The sequence below is a fragment of the Engystomops pustulosus genome, chromosome 5 (assembly GCF_040894005.1).
Source record: "Engystomops pustulosus chromosome 5, aEngPut4.maternal, whole genome shotgun sequence".
NCBI classification, from domain to species: domain Eukaryota; kingdom Metazoa; phylum Chordata; class Amphibia; order Anura; family Leptodactylidae; genus Engystomops; species Engystomops pustulosus.
Genome location: NC_092415.1, coordinates 165,811,577 through 165,833,148, shown reverse-complemented (window position 1 = coordinate 165,833,148; position 21,572 = coordinate 165,811,577). Strand labels below are relative to the sequence as shown.

At 41.0% G+C, this 21,572-nt stretch overlaps 1 protein-coding gene across 1 annotated transcript in view; it reads right to left on the bottom strand.

The window, feature by feature from the left end:
* ANKRD28 (ankyrin repeat domain 28) overlaps window positions 1-21,036 on the bottom strand; it is a 98,819-nt gene extending 77,783 nt beyond the window's left edge. Inside the window, exon 1 of the mRNA XM_072153687.1 lies at window positions 20,410-21,036. Coding sequence (XP_072009788.1) covers window positions 20,410-20,436 — 27 coding nt within the window. The 5' untranslated portion in view covers window positions 20,437-21,036. The remainder of the gene's footprint in view (window positions 1-20,409) is intronic.
* Window positions 21,037-21,572: the final 536 nt, after the last annotated feature.

The following is a 21,572-nucleotide window of genomic DNA, read 5'->3' as shown; positions in this document are numbered from 1 at the left end:
CTGGCGTTTTAACTTATATCAATTTGGGACCTTTATGACAGTTTGATCATTTTTTACTCATAATATTCATGGATAAAAAAGTGACAATTCAACATTTAGGCATTTAATTTTTTGTTATGGTGTTCACGTACATGAAAAACTTTTTATATTTTAATAAAATGGCATTTTGGGACAAATCAATACCCAATATCTTTATCTTTTACAGTTTATTTTCATATGTGTTCTAGGGAAAGGGTAAGGATTTAATGCAATGTTAGGTGCCATGGTCAGGTTTGACCGCGGCATTAAATGGCGGGAGTCACCTGTGTTATACAGCTAACACCTGCTGTGTATGTAGAGAGCTCAGCCTGTAAACTCTCTCCATAACCCCCCTGCAGCACCAAAGGGGTCAAATGACGATATCCTTGGAAAATCTTTTAAGGGAACCTGTAACCAGGAGACACATTTTAGCATCCATACACACTCCTTATATCAAAATCGTGTTTCTAGGTGCCAGGGTTCAGGAGATATAGTCGTTTCAAATTGTTCACTTTTTAAACGCCTTTTCTGCACGGGGCATGTGCAAATAGGATGTATATAGCCATATGGCAGTCCTGAAGATGATAAAGAACAAAATTATCGCTTTAGCTATGGCTGACATGCAAAACAACGCTCATGACTCAACTACATAGGGGCACAATATAACATGGGTGCTGAATGTATGATATGCAAAAAGTGTATTGCCCACCCATTGTAGACAGATATGTATACAACATCTAAAGCTTTCACTAAACTAATGTTTCATATTTATTCCAAAGATCAAGCTTAAATGGGAACGGGTTCAAAATAGAAGGTAAAAAAGTTTACTTGAATTGCTCTAAACTGCTGTAAATTATCTAGGGAGATAAACAACTCACTGACAGCAACACTATACACAGCAGACGCTCTTTATTACACCATATCGGAGAGATACAAACCAGACTCTCAGCAGCAACACAACTGTATCCAAAGATTCTAAGATAGAAAAATCAAAACAAGGATTGGTTTGCCATTTCACAAGCATCACCACATAACCCAGGTAGGTTGTAATGTAGCTGCCTTTAAAAGTACTGACCGAGTAACCCTAAACCATGTATGCACACCCCACACAATGGCCCTGTGATCCTGACTATTTACAGAGCGTATGCCGGCGCGAATGTTATATCCATACAGCGAGATTACAACAAACACAGAGAAACTGCTGCAGGTGCTGGAGCTATAAACCACTTCATCCGATACAGTCATATGAAAAAGTTTGGGCACCCCTACTAATCTTAATCATTTTTAGTTATCAAAATTTGGGGTTTTGCAACACCTATTTCAGTTTGATATATCTAATAACTGATTGACACAGTAATATTCCAGGATTGAAATGAGGTTGTACTAACAGAAAATGTGCCATTTGCATTAAAATTAAATTTGACAGGTGAAGAAGTATGGGCTCCTGAACAGGAGGTGTCGCTTCCTGTAAATTTTAAAGAGTTCCTGGATCCTGGATGAAGGTATTTTTGACCATCCTTCTTTACAAACAATTCCAATTCAGTTAAGTTTGATGGTTGCCGAACATGGACAGCCCACTTCACATCATCCCACAGATGCTCAATGATATTCAGGTCTGTGGATTGGGATGGCCATTCCAGAACATTGTAATTGTTCCTCTGTATGAATGCCTGGGTAGATTTGGAGCAGTGTTTCGGATCATTGACTTGCCGAAATATCCATCCCCGACGTAACTTCAACTTGGTGACCGATTCTCAAGAATCTGCTGACACCGAGAGGAGTCCATGCGACCATCAACTTTAACAAGATTCCAGGTGCCGGCAGTGGCCAAACAGCCCCAAAGCATGATGGAACCTCCACCAAATTTTACAGTGGGTAGCAAGTGTTTTTCTTGGCCGCCATGCAGAATGCATTTTGTATGACCAAACAACTCAATATATTGTTTCATCAGTCCACAGGACCTTCTTCCAATTGCTTGCAGAAACGGCTTGTTACGCATCACTCTCCCATACAGCTTCTCCTTGTGCAAAGTGCGCTGTATTGCTGACCGATGCACAGTGACACCATCTGCAGCAAGACGATGCTGCAGGTCTTTGGAGGTGTCTGTGGATTGTCCTTGACTCTTCTCATCATTCTTCTTCTCTGCCTTTCTGATATTTTTCTTGGCCTGCCACTTCTGGGCTTAACAAGAACTGTCCCTGTGGTCTTACATTTCCTTACCATGTTCCTCACAGTGGAAACTGACAGGTTAAATCCCTGAGACAACTTTTTGTATCCTTGCCCTGAACAACTATGTTGAACAATCTTTGTTTTCAGATCATGTGAGAGTTGTTTTGTGGAGCTCAGGATGCCTCCTCAGAGGAGATTCACATAGATACCTTTTCTCACGATTGGATACACCTCGCTATGAAGTTCAAAGCTCAATGAGGTTACCAAACCAATTTAGTGCTTCAGTAAGTCAGTAAAAAGTAGGAGTATTCAAATCAAGCAAATGATAAGGGGTACTTTTGCACCTGTCAAATTTGGTTTTAATGCATATTGCACATTTTCTGTACAATAAACCTGATTTCAATCCTGAAATATTTCTGTGTCCATCAGTTATTAGATATATCAAACTGAAATAGGTGTTGCAAAAACCCACAATTTGCTAACTAAAAAAGATTAATAGGGGTGCCCAAACTTTTTCATATCTTTGACATATCTTCAGCTTTAATAATTTAGAGATATGATTCATGTATATATGAAGCTTTGCTACTTTCACTCATAAATTAAGTTTGGGAACTTGGGATCATCCAGTGTTCCTAGCACAATGTCCTCATTCAGGGAAAGGCTCCTACTTGTTTTTCAGGTTTTGCTGCCACCTAGTGGCGAAATAGTATAGCCATTCATTCACACAAAAATTTCATTCACAGAACTTCCTCAATGCATATTTTAGAATTCATAGTTTATTTGTTTTGTTTTTTTAATATGATCAGGCATAGGATCACCTCCTATTCACTTATCACGGCTTGGGGCAGGGATGGCATTTAGATGTGTCAGTAACTTGGCACTCCAAATACGATTTCTTACATCATCTGATTGGTCTTAAGAATAGGATGTGCAATCCATATATACAATTTTTAAGTTTTGGTCAACCTGTGACCTTCCCCGGAAACTGTACAAGGTATAAATCAAAATACAAAATCAGAGTATTGTAGGATATAGTAAACAGCTAAATGTATACTGGATACAAAAATAGCACAGAAAGTTTGACAAGATATATGTAATTATATACTATATTGCCTACATGATAGATATAGAACATGTATTATAGATGTTAAGTGTCATGTGGGGACAAATGCAGTATAGTACCACGTAGCCAAGTTGTATAAAACAATATAAAGCTATATAAATTATTCCAGTGCTATAGCCGGACTCAGATTGTTGGAGGGTAGTAAGCAAAGAGCAAAAAAGTAGACCAGCCGGTGGCTACATTGGATGACGGCGTCTAAGGTAAAGCAGTATGTATTGCCATTACCCAACGTAGCCACAGGCTGGCCGTGTTTGTGTTGGTGTCGTCCTGGTTCTCCGGTTTCCTCCCACACTCCAAAACATACTGGTAGGTTGATTAGATTGTGAGACCCATTGGGGACAGGGACTGATTTGGCAAACTCTGTGCAGTGCTGTGTAATCTGTGTGCACTATATAAATCAAGGAATTATTATTCTCGTTGCTTACTACCCTCCAGCAATCCGGTGAGTCCGGCTATAGCACTCGAATAGTTTATAGAGCTTTATACAAATTGGCTATGTGGTACTATATTGCATATGTCCCCACTTGGCACCTATCATCTATAATACATATTCTATATCAAGTTTGCAATATGCCACATTATTACATATATACTGAAAAAAAATAGCATAGAAGGGTTTTATGACAGACTAGATATATTTTGCCGTTTACTGTATTCTGCTATACTCCGATTTACATTTGGGTTGATATCTTGTACAGGTTGAGTCAAAAATTCTATAGATAGATTGCACATCATATTCTTAGGAATAAATACCATTTATTGCATCATCTGATTGGAACGCCAAGACTGGCATCCTAACTGTGCACCTGTAGCTCCCAAGGAGTGACCTGTATCCCTATTTAGTATCTAGTGTGTACAGAGGCAGCCAGATACAAATATCATAGAGAACAGAGATATGACAGTTGTGAAATAATGGCTCCGCATGCAAAGCAGAATTTCTTAATTAAAGGCTTTTATAATTATGAAATGAGCCTGATGGGCTCCAGGCTGCATGGGTGCTAATGGAGCCTGGAGCACCTTGGATTTGGATAATTTTTAAAGCCTTTTTTTTCTTAAAAACAAGGGCATAAGAATCTTAAAGAAGAGCAGGCACTGCCAGAGGGGGCACACAGCAGTATCTCAGCGTGCTTGCTTTACAGTCCTTCATCCTGGAGGTAGATGTCCTTTAAAGCTTTCTAACCCATAATAACCTACCCCTTATTTAGGATTTAAAGGAACCGGTCACCAGAGTGCCATTCTTCCTACGGCCTGATCACTTTGGCTCACTGCAGCAAACTACACTTGCGCGGTGAGCCCTCTCCCTCGGGCATGTGTACCGAGCGGTGCACACAGCTCACTGTGGCTCCATTCTCCATTCACATGCATCGTATCCCTCCCGTATCAAACTCGGCTGGTGAGTGAGGCGCATTTCTACAAGTGGGGTAAAGCTTGGGCTTAAAAAAAAAAAAAAAAAAAAAAAAAAAAAAATAGCTCTACACAGTCCCGCGTTGGCCAAATATTAAGAAAAGAATATATGATTGAATATAGTCCTTTAGCACTAGGGTTTCCAATGGAGTCCAAACCATAGGCCACCCTATCACTTCTAGAACTTGCAGCAGCCCTGACACAGCTAAGCTCTCAAAGAGCAAGGTGGGTGAGAAATACCATTTACCAAAAACCTCCTAGTGCCAGAGATGTGTTATATAGAGACGACAAGAACTCTTAATTCTCATCTGCAAATATATCAGGCAGTATTGGAAAGATGACTCGACAGACAAAGAAGCCTCACATTACCAACTTCGCTTTCTCTCAGTTATATATATAAGCACTAAGAACATGGATGAGTCAAGGCTCAGAAAAATAAAGCCTTGAAACTCCTGCGTGTGACTAAATCACAGAGGGAACTTTGCATATCATTACAGAAACACCAAAATGGTTTAAGGAAGGGATTTTTTTTTTTTTATCCCTGCAAAGACGCTCTACAGAATTCAAATAATTATAATAATTAAAACAGGACACACATCTAGATTTAATTATATTCAATAAGGCCTTGAATGAGAAAAACAGGACACACAATATGAATGGATCAATACTTTACTAATGATCAACAATAGGCAATAAAATACACTGTATATACTCAAGTATAAGCCGAGTTTTTTAGCACTAAAAATTTACTTGGCTTCTACTCTGTCTATAGTATTAATATATATAATATTAATAATAGTCTATAAAAACAAAAGATGAAAATGCAGCTCTGTCGCTCCTGTGGCTCCTCCAGTGCTTCTCCGCTGACCCCAATTATGCACTACTCCAGTATTCACTGTGCTGACCCCGCCAGGCAGAGGTAACCAATCGCTGCTTCTTCCCCCAGCTGCTGTGTATTAGTGATCAAACTCAGGTTTATTAGTTATGTCTGGAGAGTTCAGGAAGCTACGTGTAACATGTTTATGTACGGCAGCCAGTTTGCACACAGCTTTCCCAAGATCCCGAATTTTATATATATATTTTTTTTTAGCTAAATCACTCGGTTCAGGGATTAAACAAGAGGTTTCCGCATCAGCGTCACTACAGCTTTCTCAAGGAATGTTTGGTTCACAATAAAACATGTAGCTTTCCATTAAAGTTTTACAATACGACAGGGGTGAAAAATCTTGTTTCCAAAAGGTTGTAGCAAAATGTCATGCAGAAAACCCAGAAATAGCATCTGCAAAAATATCATCTAAGATTTAAATAGAAACTAAAAATGTATGAAAATGTTACCATTTATAAAACCGGATTCACAGTAGATTCATCCCCGACATCTGACAGATGGGTAAAATATTATACATGATCATATATGAGAATATTTAGAACAGGACTGCGTCAGCACAATATGAAGAGGAAAAAAAAAAAAATTTAAAAAACAATAAGAGTCAAAGACCGCAAGGAAAAGGATATGTCATAGCTACAAGCCTAACAGGAAGTATTTCTTGAGGAGACTTCAAGACATCATACAGATAAGGTCAGGGAGGAAGACCACCCTTCAACATCGCTACTACAAAACACACGACGGCATTTTTGTTTAACATGACATCTCCTGCACATAGAACCATTGCACAAACATCATTGTCATGTAACCAGTGCAGTAGAACAAATAATTACATTACAGATAAACTAAACCCTGCACAAAGACATTACATACAGTGAAACTAATTTGTATAAACAGATTGCATATATGAACACAACACTATATCATAGGAGTGTAAGGGGGGAAAAATACCCATCTTTCCCTGTTCCTGCAACACATCCCTGCAGATAAATAAAAAAACAGTCCCTGGTCATGTGATGCAACACAGGTGCATGGCTCTTATTACCCTCGGTGATATGAGCCATGCACCTGTGTGACATCACATGACCTTGGACTGATGTTTATCCACAGGAAGTAAATTATGAAACTTCCTAAAGAATCGCAGCAAGCAGAGATATAGAAACAGCAAGGAAAAATGTATAACCTTTCATCACACAAACCATATCAATTAGTGCTGAATGCGGACAACCCCTTTGAAGGACCATGGGACAGGAACAGAGACGAGGACATGTAATATTTTTTGCAGGTCCTTTTTGCTCACCTAGGAATTTTGTATTATAAGGTTATTCTAATCTAATAAAAGTGATTATGTGTCTTGTAATCAAGTCCTTCACCAGGAAGTTTGTAAATCACCAGTATGTGTACCAATCCAGGAGGTCAAAGACTTGGAACAAAGGGGCCAAAATATTAGGTTTGTACAAGTCTTGATTCTAAAAATCATTGGGAAACCCCAACCAATCAAAGCGATGGTTGATTATAGTAATATCCAATTCACTTTCTCAAATGGAAATACCCAAGTAAAGGACTGGCGGCAATCCCAGAGGTAAAATGACTAATTTGCAGAAGTTAAAAAGCCGAAATATCAGGAACTAACCATCCATTTGAAAACTTTTTTGGATCGGGATTCTCATTCTAACATGGACACTTCCTATTGTTTTCGAAAGATAAAAAAGGGGAGATTTGAATCGTTGCCATAATAGTTGCTTAAATGAAAACTAAACAATAGCACGCTCCGAAAATGTTAGTTTTGGCAAGAGAAGTCATACAAGTTGACCTCTCATACTAAATCACCACTACTATATCGTAGCCTTCAGGATATGAGAGAGAATAAAATGTGTGCGTTTAAAAAAAAACAAAAAAAAAAACGCTAGTGACATATTCCAATAGAGTCCTTTTAACGGACACCCTTCTGTTTGCTAAAAATTATTTCCCCAAGGGTGCTGTCACAAATTGGCGTTTTCATTCCGTTATGTAATGGAATCGAAACGCACCGAGGTGGCCTACGGCATACAAACCCACATGTAATCGGCCGTGGGCATGTGTCACGTGTGACAGCACCCTTACACCTCCATAAATCAACTTGATGTTATATCACCCTTTAATCAGATGGGAGGATAAGCTTAGCAGGGAACACCCCTATTACTCCTCCACATGTCCCATGCCTCTTCTCAACCCAAGATAAATTTTAAAGATGGTATCCTTCTGTCCACATTGTTTCCAAGAACTTTTCCCAAGTCTTTGATACCTTCAAATGGCATATTTCCTTCAATTCTGGAGCAGTCTAAATTACTTCTCTAGTCCATGCTCTTCCCAAGCACTGTTCCCATCACAAGGGCTGATACAAAGCTGGCACTGATTGTGGCTGTTAGCCTGTTACTTGCTGCGGTCGAATCCCAACTGTGGCACCTAACTTACCATCTTGGATGGCCAATCGGAAAAAAATATTCCAATTGCAGTGAAAATGGTGAAAACCGCATTTGTGTCGTTTCCTTGTTTGCTTGGATTTTACGGATTTCACTGTGCGCCCCAAGTAACACATCTACTTTATTCTTTGGGTCGGTATGATCATGGAGATATCCAAATTTGTATAAGTTTTATAATAAATTTCCAAAAATTAAAAACTCTTACAATTTTTTTTATTTTGACATCTTCTGGAGCTAATAACTATTTAATACTTCAGTGTACGGGGCTGTGGGAGGTGTCATTTTGTGTGACTTTTGATAAGGTTTTCGATGCTACCATTTTTAGGACTGCACAACCTTTTGATCACCATTTGATTTTTTTTTTTATATTTTTCAAAATGGCAAACAAGTGCCATTTTCAAATTTGGGCGCCATTTTCCATAACAGGGTTAAGTGCAGTGAAAAGCCGTTATTTTATTTTGATAGAGAGGCCATTTTCAGACACGGCAATACCCAAAGTGTTTATGATTGTTACTGTTTAGGAACTGTAAGTTCTAGGAAAAAGGGGGGGGGGGGCGTTTGATTTGAATTTGGTTTTTTTTAATTCTAATTTTTTACATTTTTACTTTAGCCCTAGGTTGTCTGATCGATCCTAATACAGTATGGCGGTATATGGGGATTTTCTACCTCATTCATTAAAACGTGCAAATTGCACAATGTATTGAATGGGTTAAAACGAGATAGCCTCGGGTCTTCGGAAGACCTAAGGCTGTCATGGCGATCGATCGCAGCTCTACGATGACGTCACAGGGAGCAGCGATCGTCACCAGGATGGTGGCGCCCATGAGCCACCATCTTTTTGAAGCCGCCAGGCTGTTACTAGCAAGTCTGTGGTAAGTTTTTGCTGAGCCCTCTCCATGTACCCGCACCCGATGTGCGCCGTACTATTACGGCATGCATTGGGAAGGGGTTAAGAGGATGTCAACGTGGCAGAATTTACCACATTTTCTGAGGCAGTATCAGTGTCAAAATCCACTTTGATCATATGCTAGCTGTTGTTAAAAGGTCAAGCACATGGCCCCATGTATTTCTATGGGCATGTACATATGGCCTGTGCATGAGCAAAGGGCAGTCATTTTATAACATCTACGGAAAGTCCGCGGAACTCACATGCCAATGACACAATGACCTTAGGTCCATTGTTTGTGGTCTGATATTACACAGATGTCATGTACATGCAGACTAAAGGAGATGCAAAAATAAACAGTACACTAGTACGAGTTGTACTCAGTATTCTTTCAAAGTTATTATGTTCTTCACACGAATGTATTAAAACGGCTGTGTGCTACCCATGAAGTACCACTTTAATGCGGCCACATTCACTACACTGGGCAATATGGTCCACCACAGCGTACCGTACAGAGACATTTTAAAAAACAAAAAACACATCCTATCTTCTCTAGTATTTCTACTCCATACACCCCAATAGAAGTCTATGGGAAAGTTTAAAATACATATGGATATGCTGCCGTATATATTTGTAGTGTCCAGGAATTTGGGGGTTGAACAAGCTAGTAAAATCATTTGCCAACCAATATGGTTAAAATTGTCATGTATATTCGGCTAAACACAGCACTTACAAATACATGACTGAAAAAACAATGTGTGAAAGGGGCCCCAACACTGACATCATCCGTTATAATGATTTGATGCTGAAATTACTTTCTCCGGCAGTAAAGACATAAAGCCACTTCCATGCGGTTCAGCTATTTGACTCTCAACGGTAAAAATGTGCAGATATGAAAAACATGGCTATTTTAAGGATAGATCGGGCTGCAAATCTCAAAAGAAAGTGAAGTTCATGAAAAGGCCATCACAACTGCCTTCCAAATATAACAATATGTGCAAAGATCTGCAGTGCAACAACGTCTATTCCCACAAGGCCTCTACGGCTAATGTGAGCACTTCAGCAATACTTTCTACTGAAAGGCAGCTACACCCCGCGCCAGAAGTTTTCCACTCATCCTGGATTACCCATTAACCAACGCTGCCGAGAACACTTCACCTTGGTCAATCTCAAAATCATAAACTTGCAGGAATGAAAATGCAGAGCAGAAGGTAGAAGCATCCAGAATGTATTAAAAGAGTTTCACGTTATAGGGCCAAAACCAACCTGGGAGCAAACAGCAAATAACCAAAGGCCGGGGTCACATAGTTTCGAACTCGTTTGCTCCTACAACAAAAACTAGCAGATAACCCACAACAATTTACTGTTGTAGCATAGCAAAGGAGGATTCTGCTTAAAAACCTGCCCCAAAAATATCATTTATACTTTTCCTTTACTTTCAACCCAACACACACAGCAAAACAGGCGTAATGACAGCACCCCACTTTATGGCAACATACTGTTAGGTAATAAGTTTGATAGAAGACTGCAGGGCTAACAAAGAGAAGGCCTTAAAGCCATGCTTTCTAACACGAAGTCATAATAATGTTATACAAGAGATTAATAAACCAATTTTTAAAAAAATTCCAATTGCAGGATGCGGCCTTTGTACAATCCTTGCACATTTAGGGGGCAGGAGGTGCCCCCAGGCGATGTATTCCACAGTACAGGCATATAGTGGGATAAATCTTTGCCATACGTTGCAAGGACACGTCAGAATGCCCCCCCCCCCCCCCCCCGTGTCCTTAAAATGGCACAAATTGTAATGTGGACCCAGCCTAACATTGATATGTATCCTCTAATGGGCCTTGGTTATGGCAGGGCAGAATAAAAGCACAAAACTGACTCATGTGCAGGCAGCTGAGGAGAGGAAAACCTTGGTCAATCTGCAATAACATGCTGAAGATATAGTCTCATCGAAAATAAAGCAGGTGGCCGGGAGTACTTCTTTACAGTATGTCAGAAAAGGGTTAAAAGTAAAATACATGGAATGTTTTAAAATGTTTACATTCCTTTAACCAAGTCCTTATTTTCAGTGGTAACAAACGACCCGCATTGAAATAGTTCTGTGTTTGTTTTATGATCAGAAAAATTTGAAGTATTATATCTAGTGTCGTCTTGTGTGCAAAGGTGTCCAGAGGTACAACTTGTCCCCAATGAATAACATCGGCAGACCGGTTAGTTCACTGGTTTCACCGGAGCTCTATCATACCCCCCAAAGTATGTTTCCAAAAACCATACGTATCACATACAGATACATTGCTACACCCCAGTTTATACATTGTTTATGGGTTTACGCCAATTTATCATACGTTTAAAAACATCAGGATAGGGAAACAATTATGTGAAAAGGACAGAGAAATGATGTATGTTCAACAATAGATACAAAGAGAAATCTATACATCAAGGTACAATGCAATGTTTACATGTCAACGTAAACCAGTGGTTATTTTACATCACCCCAAGCTCCCGGCCAAAATCTAATCTGTACAACAGTTTAAAGAAGGGATCATCAAGGGTTGAAGTTCATCACCGGCTATTGGCCAGTGCACCCAGTGTTCCCAAGGTCCTGAATTTAATAATTGTTTTTTGAGCAAAAACACTGAGCTCAAAGATTAAACAAGATATGTTTCTGCATCAGTGTTGCTACAGAATTCTCAAGGTATGTTGGGTTCACAATGCATAACAAATGGTAAATTTGCTTTAAATTACAGTCTGTATTCTGACCAACATGGCAGGGGGAAATACAGTGCCCCCTTTGAAAATGCATTGACTATGTCCGTTTTGTTCTCTTAGACTTTCTTACAGCGTAGAGTTGCCTATAGTAACAGCTCAGGTTGCTACAATGGTCCATGTCTCAGTCTCCTAGGCCCTCATTCCTTAAAGGGAACCTCTCACCAGGGACCACATTTTCACTAAAGGCGGCTTGCAGAAGCCCATTACAGCTGCATTACACATCTACCTTTCTGCTTTCTCTAAGCATTTGCATTACCATAGAATTGTGTGTTTAACTTACCTGACAGAATCCTCTGTGTAGTTCTAGTGGTTGGTCTTTGGTTTGAATGCATCTCAAAAAACAACATGTGACTTATCTGTCCTGCAGACTGCTCAGCTCTCAGCCCCCAAATCTATGGAAAATATCTTGTTTGTAATCCAGAAACTGCCTGTATATGCCAGGTACGGCACTGAACAGGTGAACAAGCCCTGCCTCTGTAAACACAGCAGGACAATGGGAGCAACGGAATAGGCAAGTATAACTTGTAGATTTGTTTTTACAGTCTTCCCAGGCTGGTTATCTTGATTTTGCCAAGCCCGAACTGTCCCTTTAAAGGTAAACTTATTAATTTTTAGTGACATAAATTTAGACCTAATTCACAATATTAAATTGTTATTGCAGACAGTTTTTTTTATTACCAACGAGAATGCTGAAACTTTAATAGAAAGAAGATGAGCCAATCTTAACATTTTGGATACAGATGTCCACATTCTGTGTTCAGGAAGACAGTAGTTATAGAACAATTTGCCTGGATTCCCACAGTAAAGCTATTTATATAAACTTGTTGAGATCTTGCAGCTTACGCAACATTAAATGGGTTTGCCAGGGCAAAGAAAATTACTTTGTATACTGTTAAATAGGACAGAAGAAAATAACTATGAAACTCAACTTCCACCAATGATCGAGCCGCAAAGGAAGTGGGTCATCGCTGAGGCAACTGGTTGGCTGAGAATTAACTTCCTGTATTTAATCACATAGAAAGCAACAGGGACCAATAAGCATAAGGGATTGGTGAAGGTGAGGAGCACTTATATTTACCATTCCTCTGGAAGGCCCATTAAATTGTCAAGAAATCATAGTTTAAACGGTTGAAAAAGACATGTCCAAGGGATTTAGGGGAAACAATTCTATATGACATAACCATCAATGGTATTTAGGTGTAAAAAGGCATCTAGGCTTTTCTTGAAGCTCTCTGCTGTCCCTGCTGTGACCAGCGCCTCAGGCAGGCTATTCCACAGATTGACAGTTCTCATAGTAAAAAAGCCCTGTCGCCTCTGGTGATTAAACTTTGATTTCCCTAGACGGAGAAAGTGCCCCCTTGTCTTTTGATTTAATCACAACTTACCACCATATTTTTTGTATGGACCATTCATATATTTATATAAATTAATCATGTCCCCTCGTAGTCGTCACTTTTCCATACTAAATAAATCTAGTTGTTTTAATCTTTCCTCATAACTAAGACCCTCCATACCCCTTATCATTTTTGTGGCTCTACGTTGAACCCTCTCCAGCTCCAGGGCCTCCTTTTTATGGAGCGGAGCTCAGAACTGGAAAGCATATTTCAGGTGAGGCCGAACCAATGCCTTGTACAGTGGTAATATTACATCCCTATCACGAGAGTCAATGAAAGCAGTGGGCTTCATGCTCCGTGTAGTGACCACAAGCTGTATCATCAGTTTGTCTCCTGCAGATAGGCCATCAGTGTAAATTTCAAGGAAGCTCCTAAAAGGGGTTGAGTTAAGTTTGAAAGTTATCCTCTAGCCACATGATAGAAATAACAAGCTAATTGCCGAGGGTGTAACTGCTTTGGTCAAACCAATCATGAGAAAAGGACCCCCAACAATCTGGAGAAAGCATCACTAGACAGGGCAGGAGGTAGCTGCGCGTTGCGCCCAACAATTTTTGACACTCTCATACTAATTAATGGAGCAGTAGGGTATATGCTCCTCCTGTTGCTCTACCCTTTAATGAGAACAGGACCCTGTACTCCGTAATGCTTACTATCCCCATCTGAACTATAGGGAAAAACAGACGTTTTAAAGACTACTTCCTGCCACTTTCACCAACTGCAACTCTTTGTACCTTTTAATAGACATTGTTCCACTAATTGCCTGAGTAGTTGGAATTTCCTCTTCCAATCGTTGTCAGTATTTTCAGCCGTGGGCAGTCCCAAGCTGTCTGCAACAGCGTAGAACACCACATCTTGCATTCAGTACCCAATATTTGATCAATAGCAGTTTGGCTCCACCCATATGACTGTAGAGATCCGAGAATAATGACACTGATTACACAGATAGAAAATGACACCTACTCTAGAATCAGTGAAGCAGCGCCTATTCAAGTATACAAAGAAATGGGGTTCCTGGAGGTGGTGAAAAATGACACAAATATCTTAAATAATTTATTTTTTTTATTGCATAAAGAGGACCCGTCACCCATAGTAAAAGCACAAGTAGCTGCTTACTAAAGTAAGTAGCTCTGAGCGCTACTTACACTGCTAGCTTTATCTGAACCGTTTGGAGCACAGCCCGGCGTATTCATAAGGCGGCGGGCTAGGGGCCGTGTATATAACTTATTAAGTTAGGCCTATTGCCCACAAGCGAATGTGATGAGATTTACTCGCATTGTGTGCCGTCTGTGGGGGACCATATATACGTTGTTCGTATATACATGCCCATACGTTTGTCTGAATATAGCCCAAGGCAGACTTGCCATAAAACACACCCCATTTGTTTGTCAATAGCTTTTCACATCTAGTTGCTTAATCTCTCCAATAAATATTATGGATCAGTAATTTACGGTCAACAACAAATCATTTCCATTCTTCTTCCTGTAGAATCCCAGGAACGTAACTTTTTATTGTGGTTTGGAGTGTCACAGAGAGGATCATAGTGTGGCAACCATGTGTCACATATGGCCTTCATTAGATATGGAACATGAAGAACCGCAACCACACGATAAATAGAAGCTTAGCGCCATACCAGGGAAACCTGGAATTTTCATTAATGCACCAGGCTGTTCTAATGCCGCATTGAAATGCAACAACGTTATCACGTTTAGAGCTTTTATCTCCTGATCTGAACCACAAAGTTAGTGGTCACCCATTCTTCACAGAACAGATGTGCTATAGGATCAATCCTACTCACCTGATGAGAAGAGACTTTCAATAAATCTGCCACCTGCAAAAAATACCCAAATATACAACTAATCTGGAATGTATCACATGGCATCAATGGAAGGGCAAGAGGTCTCCCGATTCCCCCATGGCTCATCTGGCACTTCTATACTACAACATGCAGATAACACCTTCCGCCAGGCACTCTACCTTACATTCTCCACTTCACCTGATTCTACACCAGGATAGTTGAATATTAAAAGGTGACAGTCTTAGAGGGGTTGTACAAAATTTGCATGTTTATTTATCCACAGATTATCCACATGTCTATCCCTATCCACAGATTTTTGAATTTTTTTTTTTTTTTTTGGGGGGGGGGGGCGCGTTGGTAGATGTTCTTTAACCAATTTGTTGCTTTCCATTGCCACAATGTTTTAAAAACTACACTTTTTCTTGTAGCTATTTAAAAGGGTTCTATAGTAAATAGATGGGTTCTTAAGGGAACCCATCACCATATTTTCACAAATGCAACTAGTGTCAGACTCCTGTAAGAACCCGATTAACTAACCTTCTCCATCCTTCTTTTAGCCAAAAATAGTTTCCCTTAAATGCCCATAAATCAACTTTATCTTATATTACATCGCATAAGAAGGGGCGTTTACTGCTCGATTAGCCCCTTCGACCTACACAGCCCAATGTCTCTTCCCAGTATGCCATGTGACCAGGATGATGTCATACAAGGTCCTTTGCCAGTTACATATGCAACGTCTACCCCATGTATGTATCAATTCACATGGCAGTATCATGGTACGATCACAGCAGCGTCAATTGACTTCTTCTCCTCCCCATCCCCCATTGAGGCTGCTGTGACTTCATGTAATCAAATACATACAGAACATGGGGTAGACTGCGCACGTGTAACATGACCTTAGATTACGTCACCCTGGTCACATGACATCAAGTAGCCAATGATGTAACAGAGCTCTCCCTCAATGTTCCATATAGCAACATGTTCGGTAGCAGTGAGACCTGTCAATCAGGAGGCAGGGTAATGCAGTAACCCGAGTTCTCAATGGACTCAAGCAGTGTGATGGACTTGCATCAGGTGAGTTGCATGTAATTTTAAACAAACTGATTTGTGGAAGATTGCAGCCAAGATGAAACATTTAGGGATAAGGGCAACACTTTAGTTTTTAATGAAGTATTTATTTTGGAAGTATTTTTTTGTATGACTGTTTCTCTTTGAAAGATTAGAATCTCATCTTTCAGATCCCATCAAGCTTATGGTTCTGTGGGCTTATGTACTGGACATACAGACAGATAGGCTGGAACTGGATATTTATCTGCACTTTGTATATCTGGCTCCTTAGTACACAAAGTCTCAAGTATGATGTGAGGAAAAATGGAGATCTGGTAAATATCCCTTACATAGAGCTAAAGGAGCGTTATTAAAATGTAACTTTTATGAACGCATTAAAATATAGTGGGCACTTGTAGATGTAGCAGAATATTATATGCGAGTAGAACAGTTTGCCTGCTACAAATGTAAAAGGATGTGTGGTGGGGTCATAGAACCTCTCCATAGTGTGCAGACCATCACATTTCCGCTCAGTAGATTCTGCAATCAGTAGTCAAAATATTGTGAGATCTGGGATCACCCTAAAACGGTTATTGAGTGCATTGCTCCTCTGAGACATACAATCACAGCCTCACTGTATCTCACTATGAGGAGCCAGTCACACTAGTGCTGGAGGCCATGCTGCACGTCAGATAGCTCAGTCCTCCATCCAAATACAGATCTACATAGTTGGATGGCTGCAGTTTCTAGGGGGGCGATGGGCTGTGTGTATTTGGGCTGATGGTTAGATGGGACATATGTTTGTTTTTACACCTGTGATGAGCATAAATGCGTCAGGTGTTAACTCATAGGTCTGAACTCATATTTTGACTGCCGCTTGCATAATACACTGAGCAGCAATGTGACGCTCTGCACACTAAGGAGAGATTCTGTGACCAAACTACACATCCTTTTACATTTGTAGCAGGCGAATTATCCTACTCAATTCACCGCTACATGTACAAGTACCCACTTTATTTTAATGTGTTAATAAAAGTTACATTTTAATATCTCACAATTTTTCTTAAGTCCTTACCTATGACACAAAAAGCATGTTTCTAAATACAACAGAATAATAATAATTCCTTTATTTATAAAGCCCACACAGATTACACAGCGCTGCACAGAGCTCCCTTTCCCCAATGGGGCTCACAATCTAATCAACCTACTGGTATGTTTTGGAGTGTGGGAGAAAAACAGAGGACCCGGAGGCAACCCACTCTTAGGTATTAACTCTTAGAAGATGTTGGCCTGGGTGGAACTTAGAGGCAACCAATCACATATCTACCTATAAAGGTAGATTGTGTGGTAGGTACATCTATAGGATGTGAGGATAGCCCTTTTAAGGGCTAAACCTCACGTCCCCACAATCTTTTGATAACTTTTATTCGCCAATACATAAATTTTCTAAAGAGGCTACTGGGGTGTGGAGTAGCTGGATCTGAGACTACACGGCGCACCAGTAACCTCTTTGTTCACACTACCAGAAATCTTCAATGCGCAGCTCGTCTGCGCATGTGCAGTGGCTCCCGCCTCGGAGCAGTGAACGCACAGCCGCAGGCCTGCTGTTCTGCGCATGGCTCAGTGGATGAGGGAGCACTCCTAAAAGGAGCTACCCGCCGAAGATTTCTGGTAGGAGGATTAAAGAGGCTACTGGGGCGTGGAGTAGCTGCGTCGTGTAGCCTCAGCTCTGGCTACTCCACACCCCAGTAGCCTCTTTAGAAAATTTACATATTAACAAAATAAAAGTTATCCAAAGATTGTGGGGACGTGAGGATTAGCCCTTAACACTCAATCTACCTTTATAGGTAGATATGTAGTGGTAGGTTCACTTTAAACCCAGGACCCCAGTGCTGCAAGGCTGTAGTTCTAACCACAGAGCCAACTTATTGCTTAAAATGCAACTGCACTGCAACCATTAAACTTGACTCACCATACAACAGACAATACAACGAAACATAATTGTCCATAATTGTGTAAAACACTCTTAGTCTAACTTCTGCTTTCTTACATACAAACTTTATATTTTTTAAGTAGATTATCTTAAATTAAAAATAGCTGACCTTTCTATGATACTACCATACTGCTCAAATAGGTCTCTTAATGGTGTTGTTCACATGACTATGGATAGGAAAAAAGTGGCAGCTATAGGAAAATGCCACACCAACTGTGTGCCCTGTAAGCTATGCTGGCAGGCCATGCACTCACCCAGAGGAAGCCTTGATTAGGAAACTGAAGACAATGTGGCAAAACGTTTCCTAGAGCTGCTGCCGCATTGTTCTGGCAATTGGCAGGGGTCACAGCACAAACATGAGTATACAGTATACAATGCGTTTACAACAACTACAGAACCAGAATGAAAAACAGGCAGAGAATTTCTGAAGAAAAATGTGTGTGTGTGCATCACCATGTAACAAATAATCAGACTATACATCACATCAGCTGCATAGAAATTCCCTCACCTTACATAATGTATCAGAGTAGCAAAACATAAACGAGGCCTAAAATGCTTTCGATGCCCATGAGGAAAATTATAAAGAATTATTCTGGACTGTGTACATAAAAGAAAACTGAAAATCTGGTGGTTAATTTACAGAAAAATCTAAAATTTGTTCAAAACCGAAGGTGTTGTGTTCCAATTCTAAAGCTGCAAGGTCACTTTATCTTTTCAAGGTACACCCCTTTACCCACACACTAATACATAAATATAAATTGGTGGATAATATCACTTCAAAGACGATACTATACACAAGACTTTCATGTCGATGACTTAATGTCAAGGCGGATCGAATGAGGGTTGTGGATGAAAACACAGGAGATCAAAGATCAAGACTTGTGGCGCACCTGCCAAGAGCTGCATCACATACAATGACTTACATTACCGATGCAGCAAGCAAACACACATTGTAAATGTTATAATGAGACATCACATTGGTAAAGGATTACAACCAGATCTGAAACTTGGAGATCACATATGGAACTAGTCCAAATGCTACTGCTAATGAAAAAGCTAAAAATAACCCAAGGTAAAGCACAAAGAGCAGAGGTGGAGGTGAGGGACTGGCATGGAGCTCACACTTAAACCGAGTGACTTAACTCAGCGGAAATGTACCTGTCACAGCACAGGCATGAACTCGAGCAAAAACTAGAACAAACAGGTAGTAATTTAATGAAATGTATGCACCCGGAACCAGATCATCTGGATGCCACGACACATAATATCTACAGAGGTGTCATAAACACTAAGACTATTCGCCCGTACAGTCGGGCACAGTGACGTCGCATCCATGTATTCATCAGACTCGGCTAATTCTGGCCTTCTCACATTGGCCCAAAATAAATGTGAGATTGTCTCACTAGTCATCTGAGGTTGTGCCAACATTGCCAGTGGATACACTCCCCTCTATATATACTCCCTGGATACCCACAAGCACTGAAGGTAAAGTAACTGTACAAGCAGGAGAAGTTTCCAAAAATGCCCATTACACAAAAGGGCAAAGCTACACATCTTCAGTATGACAAATGTTAATTTATTTTTTAGGTGACAAATCACACGGAGCTTTTAAATGGATTCATAGAGGCAGAGAATATATTCATCTTTATCTTCTATAAGCTCCCCTAAAATAATGAAAATAGGACTAAGGACCTGTTACACCTCCTGGCATCTCCGCTTTAGTACCCACCTATATTTCCTGTAGAATTGACCATCTCCTTATATCTCAGCTTACTGCTATAACTCTCTTATACTTCCAAAATATTTAAGAATGACAACTCTCACAAAGTCAGGGATGATTGTACAATGACAAACCCCCAACTAGTAAGACCCAGTTGTCAATTCTAAATATCTAAGAGGAACGGCACATCACTGAGTTATAAGAGAAGGTTTACTATAAGCACTTGCTGACCCAGCAGGAGGTGTGACGTGTGCTTCCATGCCAACAACACGAAGGATCTATGAAAGATGGCGCAATGTATAATAATTTATACCTCGTTCCATGAGTTTGTCTCTCTGTAATGACTTCAGGTGCTGACATTTCTCCTGAACCATCATAGACGAGCAAGTAGCACCCATCAAATCTATATTCAGAGATGGCATTACCCATGACATATCAGTGATGATACCTGGGCCTAGAAGACACATTATACGGTGACATGGGCACCACTGGCCATGCAGTGGCACTGGGAAAAGCATGATCCAGGTTATTGAGCCATGCCCCCCTATAGCAATGGATGCCATATTTGTTGGTGACACTTGTACAGCCCTGTGCACACCTGTCACACCAGACATGAATGACACATGGATTGTAGCAGCCATAACATAAGAGCTCATGCAATGTTCTGCTATAGACCCCCCCCCCTGCAGCATCACCCACAGGAGACGCATGGGCTCCGGGTGACCTGGGCCGCCTCTCACCTGCTCCCGCAGCTTGAGGAACACCATGGTGCGCAGCGCGTTGCTGGGTGTCAGGCTGCCTCCTCCCCCCGCATGCAGCGGCTCCAGCCTCAGGGGAGGGTGTCAGTGTCCGGCCTGTTCCCGCGGGTCACACACCGCACCGGGCGGCCGATGGAGGGTGTAGGAGCGGGTGTACTCTCCAGCTCGTTGTGCCGTCTCCTTCCTTGATATCCAGCCACAGAGCGCAGCTCCCCGGTCACCTCCTTCCACAGCGTAACCGCCAAACCCCGGGCAAACGCTGCGCGGATTGGCTGCGTGTAAGGGGCGTGTCCCCGGGCCGTCACACGTCATTGCGACAAGTCATATTCTGAGGAAGCGGTTTAGCGCGCTAATCCCCCGCCGGGTGGCGCCCGTCCACTCACTACAGACGTTCTAGCCCTGCTTATCGTCTCTATGACTTTTTTTTAAAAAATTGTTTTATGAAAGGAAATGAAGGGGATAAACAGTCCTGAGCGCACGTAACCGTTAGGCGACAGGGGGCGGAGCGTGTGGGGAACCGATGGATGACGTGTGATGACGCGGAGGGTTAGTGGGTGGGGCTGCTCAGGTGAGCGCTTGGTACAGGTAACATGGCAGTCTGGCGCTGTGAGATGCGGGCGGTGTTCAGGCTCTGAATGTAGGGCACTGGGTGTGTGACGGACTGCACGGTTCTCATGGCGATCTCCTCATAAACCCTGATGACTCTGCTGTGTGCATTTATATACATGACCCGGAAGTGAGACGTTAACCCCTTACAGAAGGGAAGATGGGCGGCAGAGACCTGTGGTAACTGCACTGCCTGCGCCTCCATCTCCCGCCACTAGCGCTGGCACCACCTGCTGGCACGTAATGTTTCAAAAAATAAATTTAAAATTAATAGAACATTTCAAATTGGTTATTATTTATGAGTTGCATGGTCCCCACAGAAATTCTGCAGATTATTTTTTTAGCAGCAGCGTTGCAGTCCTGTATGTTATTACCCAAAAGTAACCAGAGAGATAAAACACTTAAAGGGCTTTTCCCACAAAAGAAAATTCCCCCATTTTCAATTTCCCAGTGATGTTGACACAATAAAGATCATTTAAACCCGTTACTTTACAATTTTACTCAGTTTTATTGCTGTTTTAGCTCCTATCACTCCCTAG